This window comes from Xiphophorus hellerii, chromosome 5 (genome assembly GCF_003331165.1).
Source record: "Xiphophorus hellerii strain 12219 chromosome 5, Xiphophorus_hellerii-4.1, whole genome shotgun sequence".
Classification (NCBI taxonomy): domain Eukaryota; kingdom Metazoa; phylum Chordata; class Actinopteri; order Cyprinodontiformes; family Poeciliidae; genus Xiphophorus; species Xiphophorus hellerii.
In genome coordinates, this window is record NC_045676.1 from 3,494,827 (window position 1) to 3,514,300 (window position 19,474).

The 19,474-nt window shown below is 37.5% G+C and overlaps 1 protein-coding gene across 1 annotated transcript; it reads right to left on the reverse strand.

Moving 5' to 3' along the window:
• Window positions 1-6,834: 6,834 nt before the first annotated feature.
• On the reverse strand, window positions 6,835-19,034 carry rnf150a (ring finger protein 150a). Its single transcript, XM_032564110.1, has 7 exons — window positions 17,919-19,034; window positions 12,297-12,547; window positions 11,607-11,678; window positions 11,080-11,162; window positions 10,860-10,956; window positions 10,546-10,756; window positions 6,835-9,755 (listed from the first exon to the last, which is right to left on the reverse strand). The coding sequence occupies exons 1-7, from the start codon at window positions 18,358-18,360 to the stop codon at window positions 9,622-9,624; spliced, it is 1,290 nt and encodes a 429-aa protein (XP_032420001.1). The 5' UTR covers window positions 18,361-19,034; the 3' UTR covers window positions 6,835-9,621.
• Between the last annotated feature and the right edge of the window lie 440 nt (window positions 19,035-19,474).

Here is a 19,474-nt window from a genome sequence, read left to right on the forward strand (position 1 = left end):
GTCATAATTTGCCAAAATTGATTTCTTTTTTTTTGCCTACATCATCTTTAAAAAAAAAGTGACCCAGGCAATTATACTTAGGAAGGTGATGAGATGTTGTTTGAGCAAAATAAAATCTGATTACTTTCATACCAAATCCAATTTCCAATTTTAATCGAGTTTTTTTTTTCTCTTTGATCCTTTGAAAAGAAATCACCAAAAACAGAAAATATTTTTGAAAAGCTGTTTTTTTTTATTTCAATCATCCCATCCGTGAGTCAGCATGAGTTTAAAGTTCAAATAAACGGAAGCTGTAAAACATGCTTGCTAAACAACATGGTACGGCTTTGGCAAGATGACAAACTTCCAGAAAACTGTAAAACAGCTGAAACACTGACTTCTTTTAAATCTCAACTGAAAACCCACCTGTTTAGAATTGTATTTGAAATGTAATCAATTACAAATTTATTGATGGAACTTGACTGATTCTATATTGCATTGTGTTTCTGTGTTTGTAATGATGTAAAGCACTTTGAAATGCCTTGCTGCTGAAATGTTCTATACAAATAAAATTTGATTGATTGACTGATTGATGACGTTACTCTGACTGTGGAAACCCAATGGTGACAACAAAAAAAAATCTTGAATTCTTTTTTCAAAATTTATATCTTCAAAAACAGAAAATACAATTAATCAATAAAATCAATCGATTGTTATGTCACCCAGGTGGCTTCTTCAGTTCTGAAACTGGGTTTGGAAGCATTTTAGTTGATGAACAGTATGGAAGCCCGTTTCCGCCACTCTGCAAAAAAAAATAAATCTCATTATAATGAGATACTATCTCAAAATAATGAGATAATTTTTTTTTTTTTTTTTTTACAGAGTGGCGGAAACGGGTTTCAATAGAACAGCTCAGGGTTTATAACATTAATTAACAACCTTATATATCCAGTTTTGAGTCCAAGTTGTGCTGCTCTCCAAATAGCCAAAGCAATATAGGGACGTCCTTCTGTAAGTCGAATAAATGCTCAGACGACTTTCCATACAGCGCTCTCATGTCGTCAGCGCGCAGGAGGCAGAGGAGCCTGAGCCGATTTCGTCCCCTTAAAACTTAAGCAGTTTAGTTTTGGTGTGTTCCATTAACTCGTATGTGAAAAGGAACAAAAATGTAATTTGTTTGTTCTTTTAGTGATGCAAAAACAACCGGGGATCACACTGATAGCCGACTCTCATTATGTTTCTGAGCGTCAATGGGCCTTTCACTGTTCCGAGTTACATATTCATCAACTCTCTGCAGGCCAAGCAGAAAGACTACCTCTGTAACCGTGGTAACATGCATGAGAAAGTGCATTTTCCGGACTTACACGCTCATTTTGCAAGTCACAAGAAAACCTCTTGTGTTAACTAGAAGCCGTGTGTGTAGATTTATGTTACGAAACGAACCTTTTGCGAGAAATCTGCGTCATTGTGTTTATTATTGTTAGAGGTGGCTTTGTTGGTGAAAATACACACTTTTTGTGAAATGTCATTTGACGGGTTGGGTTTGATTAGATTACGCATAACTTGTTTTAATTATTCAATAAAAAATGTATTTGTTATGTGCATTGGTTGGTGCCACACTGCAAAAACAAGTATTTATTGTGTCATTTCTACTGCAAATATCTCAAAACCTGAAATAAGACAAATCTAACAAATAATTCTTTGACCAAGACATCCTTAATTTCTTTTTTTTTTTTTTAACAAAGTCCTACTTCCTATCCCTAACTTTTGTCGAAAAAGACATTTTAACCATGTTTTAAGTGGAAAAAATCTGCCAGTGGAACTATCACTTTTTTATCAATAGTAAGGAATTATTGACTTAACCTAGATCCTATGTTACTAAAAAGTTATTTTTAAGTTAGTTTTGTCTTATTTGAAGTGTATTAAAATACTTGCACTGGAAATGAGAAAAAAATTCTTTTTTTTTTCAGAGTGCAGATGCATATAATTTGGTTGTGTGACTGAGGGAGGCTGAATATACAAAACAGCACTTCCACTTTAATATAAAGTCCTGAATTTGTGGTTGAAAAGATGAAGAAATGTGAAAAAGCTCCTTTTGCAAGGCAGCTAAATCTAAATTGTGGATGACCTGGAGCTCCGAGTTCAAGTTTGACTCTGCAGAGATTTTCACCAGAGACCTCACTATGAGGTGACACTGCTAACCACCAACCACTGTGTGCCCCAGAATCACATATGCCTCTACAAAAGTTCAGCTTGAGCAGACGAATAAAGTCAGAGTTTGGGAGCGAAGACCGTTGAGCGCCCAACATGCACACAGCCTGAGAGCAGCTTTGCTTTGCTTCCTGTTCTGTGTGGCCTCAAAAACAGGATACAGAAAGATGGGGGAGCAGCTGCTCACTTGTCGGTTGACTCAGCTCTGGCTTCAGGTGGTTGTTTATGAACTTTCCCCTTCAATGAACCACTCCGAGTCTCCACGCCGCAGACTCTCAGGGCTGACAGGGTTACAGATGATGGTTCTGCTGAGGCAGAGGAAGAAATGAGTAATTCTCCATACTGTACCTGTGCTTTGGTTTCCCCCCTCTGTGTGTTTATATAAGAGAGGTCTGAACTGCAGGCTGGTGGGAATGACAATAGTATCAGTTCCTGACCTTTTGATACCAACAACAACTTGGCCACATTTAAATTTTTCGAAATGAATTGCTTTGAGGTATGGAAGGAAATCTTTTGTTGAGGTAACAAAAGCCCCTCAGAGGGACTGTCAGTGAATATTGGGGGATTTACCCTTCATTTTATTCACTGTAACATCAAATTAAACGTATTATACCCATAAGAAAAGGATGACAGCATTCACCGTCAGATGAGAACGGATTGTCTAGGACTATTTGTTCCACTTCTTGGTTCCTAACTCACATCCCCATTCTTTGCAAACACTGGCTCACTTCTTCTTTTAAAACACAGGAAGGAAATCCATTCCTGTTTGTTTTGTTTTTTGGTTCAGGAATCCACAGAGTTTAAAAGAATTGCTGATTCAAACCTGCATTTATTGTTTTTACCTTTTGGTGAAAAGAAAACTGGAGATGAAGCTGCTGCATATAGTTCCCTCCAAACTTTTGTTTTTGTTGCTATTCATGGTAAAAAATGTGTTTAAATCCTTTCATAAAATCGATTTTTTATTCTGTGTGTGTATAATCTGGTCAAATTCTGGAAGATTCAACTTTTAATTTGAGCACATTTATTCAGTAGAGAAATAAATACCACATTAAAAATCAGTCTAGAAAAAGATCAACCTGGATTCTGTCCAGCGCCCCCTACAGGAACATCTGAGGATGCAAAAACACAAAATCTTACCAAGTATTTTTGGTCCAGTTTTTAGTGCAAATATTTTAGTACACTTGAAAAAAAATAAATAACTCACAGGTAACTTTTCCACAAGATATATGAGATAGTTTTAAGTCAATAATGCCTTAATATTGATGAAAAACTACTAGTTCCACTGGCAGATAATTGCACTTACAACAATACATTTTCCCAATTATAAGCGCAGTAATATTTTTCCTTAGGTCCTCTCTGAGTAGCAGTATAAATATGGTGGCTTTTAGATGGCCTGATCTCCAACCCATGACACTTATACCTCCGAACATAAATAAAGAATAAAGAACATTTATTGAAACAGATCTAGAACTGATACCATATTTACACTGACAGCTTTAACAGATTCATTTTGCTGTTGAAAGAAAGCAAAACTGTTAAAAAAAAATCCCCCCTCTCTTTCAAAGGGAATTTGCTCTGCTGGATTTTAACGTCAATTCCCTGGAAATGACCTTTTATATTCCAGTGAATAAAGCAAAAGATTCTCTGACAGGTCATTGATTTTGAAAGTGCATCTCATCCTATCTTGAACTAATCAGCGAAGTGAACTTTACTATATACTCTAACGCCCCCTCTTTAGGATGAAAGAACTATCGAATATGGCTTGACTCAGTACCACAACCAACCAAGACATGAGATTATTAACAAGTTTATATAATTTATCTGTCACTCTTGGTGTTGGCCTACATCATGTATCAAACTCAAGGCATGGCCCACTATAATGTTTTATTTGGCTACAGAACCTTCAAAAATAACAGTTGTGTGATTAAATGTTGCTTTATCAATCAAATAAAATACTTTTTTATCTGTATTCTGCCAAATTACATCAATGTGAAAAGCTTGTCAGTATTATTTAACTATTTATTGATATTTTAACAGTTTATGAGAAAATGAGTTTAACAGCCCATATCTTCTCTATGCAGTTCCTCTTCCCATTTGTTTTCTCCACCTCCTTTCCTCTTCAAACAGCCTTTTTAACCAAAGTTTTTTTGCTACAATGTCTGTCTGGAGCTAGAATTTTTTTTTTTACCCTAGTTTCAAGGAGGAGCACTCTATAACCAGCATGTAATATCTTCTACCATTGTCTATTACTGCTTGTAATAATCAGTTTCACATGTAGATGTATAATTTCTGATTTAGTGATGTTGGACTTGCTATTTGAACAAAACTGTTGAATGTAATCTTCTTCTCTGTAAATCTTTCCAAAAAAGGAAAACAGAGAAAAAGCGAAATAAAATAAAACAGATTAGGATTTATTTCAAAATGCATTCAAACACATGCATTGAGTGGGGCACAAGAAACCAACACCATGTCGTTACACTGCAAAACTGAGTTACTTATGTTTGGTCTTATATTCTGCACCACACAAAACAGAGAAAATCTCAGAATATTTTCATGTGCATCAAATCACTCACATTGAGTAATATACCCCTTGTAGCTACCACATGTGCTTTTATAGTTTAAGTTAAGTTTTCCCCACCATCAGAATGGTTAAAGTGCAACACGACTGAGAGTAAATACATCCATAAGGACAGTGGCGGCTCATCCTTTAATGTTGCCCTGGGCGGACCCCCTTTTTCCCCATCCCAACAACAGTTTAAGATTAAAATGTCCTTTGCTCAATTTGTAATTTAACAAACAGAATAAATGTTTCATAAATTCCATTTATGAGCCATAGATGATTAAATACAGCCACAATTCATTAAAAAGACAGCGGAAAATACACAAGAGGCTGCAAATGTTGTAGATGTATTTTCCTACAATGATTACCTCGTATTGAAGGGACATGTGTGGAAGCAAAATTAAACCTGTTTGGGGCATAACTGGCAGAAAACAAAAAAAAAAAATAGTCAAGTGCTTACGTGTCCCCAATTATGTGCTGCCCTGGGCAGTGTGCCATACAAATCACATAAAAAACAAACATACAAAAAAAAAAACTGTATACAGAAAGTTTTAACAAAAACTCCAACCAAGACTGGCTGCCTATGATCTAAATAAAACAATGATTTAAGGCTGAAGTTTGCAGATCTACAAATGAAGCAACATTTTTAAATCATTTTCTAACAATTCCTTGAAATTAAAAACATAAATAGCTTCTAGTATTTGGAGAGGGTTTTTGGAGTTTTTTTAAATTAATATCTATACATTCCTTTATGTTAACAGTTAATCACACAAATCTGGAGACAAACAGTTTAATTGTTATCAGGCGGTTCCCAGGACGCCTGACAGTCAGTCAAAACCCTGTAAACAGTTAATGGACGCCATTTTCTGCTCAGCAAATCTAATTTTACTGGACTTAAATGAGCCTCTTAGCATCTTTTACTGCAATGAACGAATTGCTGCTGTTAGCACCCCCACATTTACATATTTGGAATAAATAAATATGCATAAAAACACTTGATGGCTCTATGACACAATTTGTTTTGCAAACAGGGAACTGGAACCTTTAGCTCTTTGGGGACTTCACTTAATAAGTTTGGGCAGATATAACTAAGCAGTGTTTCAGCAGTTTGTTTTTATGTAATTTAAAGGGGCAGTATTATGAATTTTCATGGACATAGTGCCATTTTTTTGCTCAATTAAGTAACTGTTACCTTTAATTATTATAAAAATGCTATACATATTTAATATGACTTAAAGGAAATTAGACTTTGTAATTTAGTGCCTTGAAATTGGGTCCCTGTCTCTTTAAAAACTCCTGTTTTCTGCCTTCAGGAAGTCATCACAACATGGCTCCTCTATTAACTCTTTAGCAACATATTTACCAGCATTGCTCTGAGAAGCATCTTGTAAAATTGGCTCACCAAATGCTCAGGTGTTTGCTAATTGCTGCTGGCTAGTCTGAAGGAGCTGAATGGGGGAGGGCTGCTCTGTGAGGTTAAAGCCTGGAAGTTTGGAAACTGCACCCTCTAGGTGGAAGAGCTAAGTCCACCAAGCTGAATGGTTGCCATGGAGATTATAGGATTTCTCAAACATGCATGAAAGAATCAAGGCAGCACTCCAGGTTTGTTTTTGATGAGAAAATAACATTATAACATGATGTATAGCTCAAAAAAGTCGATTTTACATAATACTGCCCCTTTAAGAACCAAACTGCAGTAATAATAATATATTATTATCCTTAAGATTACGAAATCATTTTTTAACTTCTATTAAAATATGAAATAAAAAAACAACAACATGCTTTTATGGATCTTATAAAAAGATTACAGAACCTTTCTTATCATTTTTGAAAGTTCTTGTAGTTTCGCAGCTCAAAATAAATTGTATGAAGGAGGAAAAAGTGCAAAATTGATTTGTTGAATTTTAAAGGGTGCCGACCCCTGACCTGAAACATTTCTATAGAGTTTGACCTTTGTATTTTGAGCTTTTATTATTGCTACTCAGCATTAGTCACACTTTACCCTCCCTTAGTAGAAGAAAGGCTTAAGCTAAATTAGTATCTACTTGCAGTAACTTTATTCCACTTTCAGAAGTAGCCAACCCTTAATTTAAGATAATTGATTTAGTGAGGAAAAAAAAGATTCCCATTCATTATTGGTCGTTTGTAACAAAATTCCCAATGTCACAAATTACTTTTACCCTGAACAATTCCTCTGAAATACACTCAACTGAATAATGTTTTTGTCTGTTTTTTTCCATGGGGAATAAATAGGTTACACAGAGACCCATTTCTCATTACCAATCTTAAATATTACAAAGTGATGAGAACATGCCATTTAAGTGACGTAAACCTTATCCATCTGGAATTGGCTTGCCTAAGCTTGTTTACGCTCACAGCCTAAGCAGTAATGGAAAAGATTAATTTAACTGGAACTGCACAAACCACAATGTTTCCTGAAATTCTGCTACTTCAGTGAAAGATTTTCTATCTTTACCAAGAATAAGAATAAATGTGGAGGGTGGTAACAACAGGTTAAACGGTTTATACCAATCAAACTGATACGTAAAGTTCTTCCTCTTACAGATGACACACCATCACTCTGGGCATTTGTCCCATGTTTGCAGTTTGAGAAAATCTAATAACATAAATTATTTTCACCCAAACTTAGCTCATGAACATGTTTCTGTAAAAAACACATAAGCATTGATTCATTCACTAGGATAGCTGGTACATTGTTCTCTTAAAGGATAAGGAAAAGGATTTTAGTGAGAAACTTGGCATATTTGGCTGGTTTATGAAACAAAAAGTTTTAGTTTAGCTGAAATTCAGACATTTATGATCTCTTTTCATCCTGAAACTGTCTGCTACATGTACATGTGCTGGTGTACCAATAAAAGAACGATCTCCAGTTTCTTACGCAGTAAGTTAGAAAAGTTTTCCAAGCAGAACATTTCGATTCCCGAATCATCAGCTGTTAAAAAGCCAAAAGTAAATCTCCTCTAGAAACAACAAGGGCTTTTTCAATGGGGGCAAAGGTTTCTGAAACAGGGAAACGTGCAATAACATGAACCAATCGACCCAAACAGCTGTTACAACAGAACCTGCAAGACTGCCAAAACAAAGAGAAAAGTCTGAGTTGCTAGAAATAAGAACTTCTGACCAAACTCCATGAAGAATACCTGGGAAACTGCTTGCTTGGAGAGCCAAAACATTAAATTAAACAAAATATGTCTAACTAAAATCTAACTTGAATGTAGTTTTTCATATTGTAAAGTAAATAATTATAAAATTGGAGCTGGCATAATTCTATTGTCACACAGTTTTGATCTGCTGAAACAAGTAAACCTAAAAAATATACTCTTTCAGAAATGTTTTTGGTCTCTTTCAGTTTCTGAGAGGAATTTGTGTCTCCAGTGGGTAAAAGCAGCAGAGTGTGTCTTTGTGTTGCTTGATCCTCAAAGGTAAAATGTAAAAAGTTTTCACTACTGTGAAAGATTTAGGAACAGTTCTTTTTAACAACCAGAAATTTCAGATTTAAAGAGTAAAAGCAAGTGAGGTGGATTAGCAGTACCAGTACTTAACAACGGATGATGTCATCCAGGACTTTTCTGTGGAGCTGCCCAGATACTGAGTTATTAGCGTATCACGTCAGTCATAAGACACAGCAACAGTCTTCAGTCAGAGGCTGTTTCGGATTTGTTGGAAACGCATCACCGACTACCATGACTCTTTGAGTAATTTGCTGATTATTGTTGGTCACTTTTTTTGTTGTTGAAATGCTGGAAACAGGGACATTTTGAGCTCTACCTGCCCCATAAACCTGTGCTTTCATTCAAAAACATAAACAATGCAAAAACGTAGCAACAATTAAACAGTGATGTTGAACTCTTAGATGTCACGACTCTGTGGGATTATTAACTTCTGGTATCGGAATATTCAGCAGCAGTTTCAGAAGGCAACCAGGACATCACTTCAAAAATCTAAAGGCTGACACAGAGATCTAGTTGTGCTTGGTTATTTCCATAAGAGGCATTTACAGAAAGTTAAAAAATGAAAAACATTTACTTTTATAAAATTAGAAGAATGTGTGCTTGAATTTTCTAACTTCTTGTTTGGAACCTTTTAAAAAAATGGTCAAGTTTTCAGGTGACGTATTAAATTTGGTGAGGGAATTAATAGCAGCTGTTTTGGACTGAAAACTGCTGGTATATGAGCTACAGAACTGTGCAAAAGCCTTCAGTCACTGCTGATTTCGTTCTTTCCGGTTCTTGCAACCTTTAAATGTGGTTCAGATCAGTTTTTCTCCAGAGTTTCTAAAGGTCTTACTAAATATTTCATGTGCTCAGAAATGAGGGGAAAAAGGCAAATAAAGGAATGATTTACAGGACTAAAAACACATCTACAGCACATGAACAGTATGTGAACGGCATGTAATTAAGGAATAGAAAAAATTTAAGCAAAGAGACGAAAGAGACGTCAGAAACTCTGGAGAAGTGCTGATCCAGATCACATAGAGATGGAAGGAAATCATGAGGGATGACTCAACACTTTTGCACAGTGCTAAGTGTGCACTGTATGTTTTTGGCAGTGATCCTCGATGTCATGCTGACTGAAGCTGCACACATGCATTATGGAGGCCATGTTGTGTCCAGTCTCCATCATCATCGTCAGTTTGTCTTTGAAGTTCGTGAAACCGCTCTGAGGTTTTACAATGCGAGAGATATTCCTCAAGGTCTGGTCTCCATGAAGCACAACAAGCAACATGACAAATCTGTTTATAGTCAGTGAAACAGAACCAAGTGTTTTTGGATCTTCTTTACGACCAGACGTGAATAATCTCTCAATCCCTCATGTGTAGCTTTTGTGCATGTTTTCTGAAAAATGTCTCCTCAACATGTATTGTCCCTGGACTTTGCGTCATGGCGCTCCTGCTCCAAAGGAAAGTCTGCTTCTGACACGCTGGCATCAACACTCAGGATAGCAGACGTGTCTGAATCGCTGCTCATCGGAGGCTGGTTCTCACCTGAAGGGTCAAACAAAGGTGAGTCAACGTCGCAAAACACAGAGTCTTACAAAGTATGTGTGGTCTAATTTCTAGTGCACACTTGAAATAAGACTAAATAAACTTTAACATAACTTAGAAAAGTCTGGGTTTGTATTCTGTTGATTTACTGCCCCCTTGTGGTGGGATTTGAGTTAGATTTTATGGCGTCCTATATTATGGCCAAAAGGTCAAGCATGGTCATCCACAGCATGTTATCATCATTTTTAAGTCTTGGAGTATCTTTGTCCGTAAATTAACAAATTTTATGGTATCAGAAAGTTGTTTTGATTAGTAGTAATTAAGTTTAATAAGTCTAATCTGCCTAATACTTCTGTGTTAGCTGTAGCTTAGCTAAATGTATTGCTAGCTAATATAAATATGCATTTAAGGTGTGCAAAATGTTGATGCAGTCTGTCTAGCATAGCGTGCTGCCTATGAAAGGACAGAATAGTGATGCTATGTGAATGATAGAAAATACCAAGTCAACTCAAACGTTCACATCCAAAACTGATTAAAATGATTTAGTATAAAATTTATGCCTCCGATGATAACATTCAAACTACATAATCAAGAAGCAAGTCCTCTGCACAACTTGCAAATAACCTTTTTAGCCACTTGGTGGCAGAAAATGTTTATTTTTATTTTTACATCCCTTATGTTTTCAGTTATAAAGCCAATCATAATGAGTTCAGGTCCATATTTCAGGCTAAAACCTTTCCACGCTGACATGTTGGTAATGCGATGAAGCATGTGTAACCTGTGGACGTACAGCTTGCAATAATGTGGCTCTGTCCTGCCTGCGATGTCGTTTCTTGGTAATGATGGAGTTGATGCAGATCTATCACCCTTCCCACGGGATCCAGCACCACTGAACTCTCGTTGACTGTGATTTCACTCGCAGCGCTGATGGGATTGGTCAGAGGACCCCCAACACTTGTCTCGTAATCTGGGGGAGTCTCATTGGTGCAGTCAGCACTGAACTGGAAAAGATTAAACATGTGTTTAGCATCTTACCAGCTTTTAAATAGGAAATAACATTAGTTTAATGATGCAGTAAATAAATAAACCAAAAATGTAGCTTACAGGAATTCCCAGAGCTTTCAGGATGTTTATTTTGCACATCGGACACGTTCTGTGGTCTTGCAGCCACGGATCTACACAGTGTTTATGGAAGACGTGTCTAACCAGACGAGATGATACATACAAATCGTAAACATGGTGAACAGCGGGACGTCTAAACACTGGTGGCTCTGGTGTGTGTGATCAAATCGATGTTAAGACATTAGGCGAACAGAAACCTCACCTGCAGGGTAATATCCTCACAACGTCATTAGGTTTGTAGCATTCAATGCAAACTGCACAGTTGTCAAAGTCTGGCTCAGTTTCCTTCAACACAAATAAGACAACAAGAGGCTAAATTCCAGTGTTTTCAAGAAAAACATTGGAATTTTTCTTGAAAGAAAATCAAGAAAATTCTTGAATTTTCAAGAATTTTAAAATTCTTGAAAATTCAGTAAGCAGTAAGCACACTCCTGCTAATATGCCATGATCTGGTAATATTTTAAGTGAAAAAAAAGGACTAGGATAAACAATTTCAAAACTTGTTCCTACTTAAATTGAGGTTTACCCTGTAAATCTCACATAGAACAGTTTGAAGGAAAAACTTCAATTTCACATTTTGAATTGCTGGTAATTTGTCTGCCTTACAAAATTTCACAATCAATAAACATTACAATCAAAACAAAACCAGGACAGACTGCTATATGTTTTAAATCATTAGCTTTTTGTTGTTTTTTATTTTAATTACAAAGTGTGCAGAATCTGCTTTACCTTGTCTCCTTTCTTTAAAGTGCGCACTTGAAGCTTACTTATGGCCTTTTTAGCAGCATCTCCCAAACGCCTCTGCAGGCAGAAAAAACACACAAAAACAACACTGAAATGGTCAGAGGCATCTTTCTGTTTCAAATATGCTTGAAAAGCCATCAAAAACAAATTAAGCTGCGAACAAAACTAGCATCTCACTGATTTGCTTAATTTAGAAAATTTGCAACAGACATTAACAGATTTTAATGGTTTTTATCTCCATCTTGGGTTTTGCCTGTTATGCAGCAAATAGCAGGAAGGCTAAATGTATTACAGTTATGCTTTATCTATGTAAGCTTTTAAGCTCTGCTATTAAACATTGCATTCTTTTAGAAATTTTAGAGTGAATGTAACTGTCATGATTGTTGAAGACATTTTCCAAATATAAGCTTCAAAAATCAATTGGGAATCAAAAAAAAGAAAAAAAAGTCCTGAAAGGTTTGAACTGCATTTGAGCTACTTAAAAGATTTTCTCCAAATCAATTACTGACAGAAACCCACAGACAGTTTGGTTTGGGTGCAACTGAAAGACACAAAATGCTTATAGAAATCTGTGAGATTCAGACCATTTGCCCCTAAATTTAACTTGCATAAATGAATCTCTTACAAAAATTGAGATAATATCAATATACTCTGAACGGTCGCGGTCGGTCATACCTGGTTGCGGTCTCGTGCGTTAGCGTAGCGGAACCTCTGGATGTAGTAGAACACGAGCCAGGCGAGTGAGATGATCATGAGGACGATGAAGGAGATGGAGACAAACACCACAGACGTTCTGCTCACATATTTCTGCAGGTTGCGGGTTCCCACACTGATGTGCATCACCACCACAAAGCGCTGCTCCAGCAAATTCACAATCTCCCGACCTTTAGGTTCAGGGATCATGATAGCCACGATGTCGCCTGTATCTGTGCAACACATGAAGCACAACAAAGACCAAAGTTGAACAAGACTTCACAACATTAGCAAAAATGTTCATTTCTCCTGGAAGGAGTTCCAAGTGAATGTAAATGAATGTTATGTTTTAAGACCCAGCCAAAGCACTGTGAGAAATCTTGGGCTGATTGCTGGGAGCTTAGATGAAGAAGCTCAACCAAATCCTCTCTTAAAGGCTTCCTGCCAGCAACCATCTGTTGATTAATGCACAACTAGGATTTTCTATCACAGTTGTGCTTCTGTCCATCTCTACACCAAAAAAAAGTTACAAAAATTTTAGAGTTATGAATACAGTTAGAATGTACTGGTATAAAATGAACTAAATGTTTTCAGTGGAACTGATTCTATTCAGACCCATTGATGGTAGAAGTCAGACACAGTGTATTATTTAAACATTCTTAAAATTGTGAAATTTACATACATTTCCTTAATACTTTGTAGACTCTAAAACATTGACGTCATTGACTGTGTTGCAGCTACTTTGGTGGAAGGCTTATTGTCCATTTGAGAGCAAATCATTAACTTCCTGAAGGAGATCATGAGAAGTTTCTTTAATATTTCAACGTTATGTTCTTTCAACATGATGCCATGTTTTTGTGAACTTCAAAAAGCGGATGGTGTTCTCAGGCTTGCAAACCTTCATTTTTTTCCCTCCAAATGTTGTGATGATCATTTTAGTCTCAGTAGACCGTAAGACATTGCTCCAAAATGAATTTTTTTAATTTACTGATTTAATTTAATGAAACACCTTGAACTACAACTTCAACGACTTCCTCAAACTGAGAGATTAGATTTAAAAATCTGTGGAGCAATGCTGGACGTGTCATAGGAAGATGACAAGAGAGAAACATCCTGAGTGACTACCGAAGCTCTCCTCCTTCTTCTGCAACTCAGATAGTGATTCCAAGAACTGTTTAGCAATAGGAGCACAGTTACATCACACTCCCTCTGTTGCCTGTTTGTGACAGAGAATCAGACAGTCAGGGAGGCTCCCTGCGGTTTTTCATCCATTTGTCACTCCCCATAAATGGCGCCTCATTACCAAACAAAACTTGGGTTCAAACAGATAATGATCCTGCAGAGGGAAAACACGCTTCCTGAAGCGTTCGAGGCTTTGAATCCCACACATTAGCAACATTTGCAGCACTTTGGTGACTTTTGTCTGTCACACTGATTATTCCCTTTATGTAACGAGTCTCTTATAAAATGTTCACAGTTGCTGCTCGTGTGGTATTCTGGTAAAAATCCCACTAATGTCAATTTTTTTATTAAACACTAAAGCAGACTTAGTTGAAAAGTTTTACTGTTCCTTTTCTGAGGTATAACAAATATATGAGATACAACTTTAGCACCAAGAGTTGATCTTGGCACGAACTGGAAAGTGGTAGCTGTCAACATGGACAAGACAGGTGACTTTGTTTAATATGGATATTACATATATATTGATTGAATGGAAACATCAGTGGAATTTTGTGGTACTGTGCCTAACTGAATCAGATCTTATGTTTCAGACTGTGACTACTTTGTGTCACTTGGTAATTATAAATATAGGTGAACATAAATCTAGTTTGAGGTTCCTCAAGGGTTTATCCCTGGGCCACCTTTATTTAAAAATGTATATAGTCCCCTTAGCTCTGATTATACACGACTAAATCATCATTCACCATATCCATGTTTATGACAGCTTTACTCTCATGTGAATCAGTGCATCAGCTTATGGGTCAGAATTTTCTCCAGCTTAATGCAGATAAGACAGAAGTCATACCAGAAATGCGAGGCTAAATATCAGCACTCACTCAGACTCAATGGGGCAAAAGACCAGAGGGCAGACAATAAACCTGCATGTTGTTTCGGACTTCCAATCATGTAAAGTCTGTTACTAAATCAGCCTGCTATTATCTTAAAAAATATTGCCAAAATAACAGCTTACATGTGAAAACAGCATGAAGAAAAATTGGTGCAGGCTTTTATTTAATGCAAATTAGACTGTAGTTGTGTTTTTACTTGGTTTCTATAAAATAAAAACAAAAAAATCAATTAGGCAGACACAACTTAGCCAGAATGCTGCTGCCAGAGTCTTCACCCTCCCCTGAACAATGGGCTTCATAAAACCTCTTTCTATTTATGATGTAGGTTTTAAAGATGTGTTATTGGTCTATGAAGCACTAAGGCAGGGGTGTCAAACTCCAGTCCTCAAGGGCCACTGTCCTGCAACGTTTAGATGTGCCTCTGCTGCACCACAGCTGAATAGAATAATTAGGTCATTAGCAAGGCTCTGGAGAACTGATCTACACAAGGAGGAGGTAATTAAGCCATTTCATTTCAGTGTTTTGTACCTGTGGCACATCTAAAAACTGCAGGACAGCGGCCCTTGAGGACTGGAGTTTGACACCTGTGCACTAAGGTCTTGGGTCAAAATACATTTCAGAGTTGCTTGTCAACCATGTTACCGCCTTCCATCATCAGAGATCCTGTGTTCCCAGGAGCAAAACTAAACAAGGCTACATTTAGTTTTTTATGCTCCACACATCTGGAGCAAAATCCTTGAAACCCTGAACTGTTCAGAAACTTTTGGTTGCTTTAAATCAGGACTGAAAAACATTTTTGCTTTTGGTCAAAGAATCTGACTAACAAACTGTTGGCGGATCACTGATGAGAGATCAAAGAATAAACTCAAAGACAAAATTGCATTTTAAATCTCAGTTTTAACATTTGTTTCTTCTCATGCAACACTTTAAACAGAGGGAGTGTGATGTAACTGTGCTCCGATTAAACTTCAATGACGCTTAAAGCGTTTTGTTGCTTTTGTTTGTCTCTCCCTTGATATTCTGTGAAGAACTTTGAATTGCCCCAAGTATACATTTTTGTGACCCACAAGGACTTTCAATGATAAGTATTAGGGCCATCTTAAGAAAAAAACAAAAAACAATAAAATTACAACATAGACATAATATTATAAGAATTAAGTCATAGTTTTACGAGAATAAAGTTGTAAAATTACTTTATTCTCGTATTTTGACTATTTTTGACATTTATTTTAAAAATTTTCTTAGCATGGTCCTAATTCTTTGGTAAAACGTTTGGACACCACTGCTGTAATCTGGTGAACATCTACATCTAGTCAGAGGTCACATTAGTAGCAGATTCAACATTTCCTTTGTTTTTGTCTAAACAAACAAAATAACTAATTGTGATTGTCTGGGCACTAAGACTCCCTGACAGTGTTTGAATAGTTATTGTTTCGCAAATTAATGTTTCACCTTTGTAACTTTAAACATCTCCACATGCACATTTATGGTTTTATTGGCTATGGCCATATGGAGCTGGTGGGAATGAATGCATCTCTGCAGCTCAACAGAGTAATTTAAAGGACAAACTCTGTAAAATACAATAATCTATGCACCAACTTTGAGCTTTATGTCAACAGAAATAATTATAGAGTTGCTTAGTGATGTGCGATTTATCTTTTCGTCCTCCTCAAAGAAACTGACAGTAAATCATAAGAAACCATCTGAAAGAGACACAAAACTAATGAGAAAAAGGTTTCAGATTCTTTCGGCAGAAATATGAACTCAAAGGGAAAATGTGTAAATGTGGTTAATAATAGCAGTCACCAATTCATATATAGTATTTTACGAATACTTAGCCACATTTAAAATAATGTTTCGTACTGTATGGCATAAATTGCCAAATGATTGTTTGATTGAATGTTTTGTGCAGTGTCCTACACAGACCGAAATGAACTTTGTTTAATTGCAAAAATATTAAGGTTCCATATGAACAATTGCTATGAAAAGCAGCTGGTTGTTGAACATGTTCTTAACAAAAAATAAGAAAGATTGCTATGCAGGGAACACCTACCTATTTGTGTTTCAGTATTTGCAGATTTGCTTGCAGAGCATATCTAAAATTTTCAAAGAAAATGAAGACTAAGAAGCTGAAATCCTTTGGCACAATGCTACTTGACATTATGACATTTGCAAAGCAGCCAGTCTGGGAGCGGCTTTTATTTTCTTTGGTGCCGTTTGGCTGCAGGAACGGAAGCAAGAAAGACTGTAGATGTTAGCTTCTGTGGTAGCGCCAAGATTGTTTTCACTGTGCGTATTAATGCATATTAAATTGTTATTGAACTATTGAAGCTTTTTCCTCCCAACATCTGCTAGAACTCTACGGATCCTTTGCTCCAACACTCTTAAAGCACCGAGTTTCTGTTGAATCTTAACAATGGGCACACCTTTATGAAAAGTAGCAACAGGCTGATAACACACTTCTATTCAACAGGAAGAGAAAGCTCTGTCAACAAGTCCGACTCTGACAGCAACACCAAAACAACAGAGAGCAACTCCGGGTTTTGGAGTTGCACTTGTTGACGCCGGGGATGGTACTACCAGTTAGTAGATTTAAAGGGGCAGTATTATGTAAAATCAACCTTTTAGTTATAATGTTAATCAAAAACATATCTGAAGTCTTGCTTTGATTCTGTCATGAATGCCTGAGAAGTCTTTTCATCTCCCATGGCAACTGTTTGGGATAAAAAATGTTTGGTGTTACACTCTCCAGAACAAGCTTCCACCTCACATAACACCCCTGCCCAACACTCTCCACTCAGCCCCTTCAGACTAGCGGCAGCAGCAATTAGCAAACACCTGGTGGAACTGAGCACCTGCTGAGCTCATTATATGAGCTACTTCTCAGTGCAACACCCATAAGAACGTAGTAAACAGCTTAATGTGGAAAGGTTGTGATGACATGCTGAAGGTGAAGCGTCAGAAAAAGCAGAAGTTTCTTAAAGAGACAGAGGTGCAATTTCAAGTTAAATTGCCAAGTCAAAGTTACATTTGATGTAACATAGTTATATAATACTGCCCATTTAAGAGGTGATTATTTTTTCACTATGAACCAGGCTGGATTTTAAGCCTCTTTAAAAAAAAAATAAATAACATGATTACTTTAACTCTGTAATTGAGTTTACTCTGGTTCTCTATTTCTTGGAATGGAAATGAGGTTTACCATCTGAAACTTGACTCCTGCAGCTCCAGTCAGCATCTGAACTAAGAGGAAACTTGTCCTTGGGGATCCGGGTCATTGATTCGGTTCTTCAGCCAGATCATTCATTCATAATATATCAGATGCCACTGATTCAGGAGACCTCAGAGGCCCCAGCTCCAGGATCTATTAATCACCCTCTAACTTCCACGCAGCGGTTAGTGAGAGGCCCTCTGAGGCCTCGCTTAACCAGCCGGACACCTGTAGGAAGATCCGTCTTCTCTGACATCACCGCATCAACCGCAAACTGTGAAAATCTCGGCGTTTCTGGTCCGATTCGGACGGGTTTCCTCTTACCTGAGTGGGGCATCGTGATGGTGTCGTTGGAACTGTTGTATATAACAACCGCAGACGCGTTGCTGTTTGCGGCGTTGCGGATTTTCTCTCTAAATGTGCAGTTTCCCTCAGCCACCAGCGCCACCCAGGCCGTGTTCTGGGGAACCGGGGGAAAGCGGACGTTCGGGTCGCAGCCCTGTCTGTCCTGCGGGAGGCCGGGGATCAGAACCCGACCTCTGGCTTCTCTCTTGGGCGAGTGCTCTCCGTACCGGCCGCACTCGGTCTTCTCCGTCCGCACCTCCGAGGAAACGGGGTCCAGGTAGGTGATGTTGACGAAGGCCGTGTACCACTCCTCCTTCTCTGCAGCCGTGAAGTCCAGGCAGAGCAGCTGGACGAAGCAGAAGGACAGCAGCCAGGTCCACACAGCCAGACTGCGGCAGGCTCGGAGGAGGGACGGTGCCATGGTTCGGCTGATGGATGGACGGATAGATGGCGAGTTCAGCGCTAAACTCGCATCGCATCTGCTTCAGAGGATTGTGACTTTAAACAGACATGAAAACCTCCATGATGTCCGAGCTGCAGCTCCAACAGGCGGACAGAGTGGCAGTTTGTGCGTGGAAGCAGCCACGGAGCATCTCAGAGAGGGGTGTGCATTGTGTTGTTGTTCAGCGTCAGTTGGTGGGCGTGGCTCTCAGAGGAGGGACTCTGTTGACTGAGCCGATCCAGTGTGCAGGATCTTTTAAATGAACCGGACAGTGATTTTTTTCCCCCCCCCCCCGATGTCTAATGTATGGAATGGTTTAATTGCGAAAGCTAGAAAATGAATACATGAGCATTATCTTGTTGAAATGAGAATGTCTCTCACTAAAACTGATTATGACAAGATTTGCATTTTATTAAAAAACAAATTCCCGTTTAAATGCAGGATGTTTGAGTGTTGTCTTGAAGAAAATCAGAGAGAAGATGGAGCCCTGTTATGCCCGTTAAGAAGTCATAATCTGTCAGGTGAACGCATTAAAGCAATAATTTTGATTTATTAATTATATTGATTTTAACGCATTAAAAAATTTAACCCAACTAATTGCATCTTCTTTTTCTCTATGAAAAGTCCCAAGCTTGAACTTTTGTATTGTGTTGGTGGTACGCCCAATAAAGACTATAAAGCCGCTAATAAATTCCTGCACCAAAAAAAAAAAAAAAAAAAAAAAAACGATTTAATGAGACACTGCTGGAGAAAGCTGTTATTCTATGTTGGTGCATAGATTATTGTATTTTACAGAGTTTGTCCTTTAAGTTGTGCTAAAACTAATGAGCCTATCACCGAAGCTACTATAACCTCAAATAGCATCTCAATGCTAAACATGTTGCAGTAGCTCAGACGTCCCCCAAGCTAATGTCAACACAATCCTCATCTCTAAGGAAGGATTTTTCTCCCTGAAACACTTGAAATCTGTTTTTGAATAACCAAAACAATTTGTTAAAAAACAACAAGTATTTTTGATATTGAGCTTGTGCTTTATTTATGCAATAAGATAGCAGCAAGAATGTCTTTTGAATTGAAAATATGCTTATTTTAT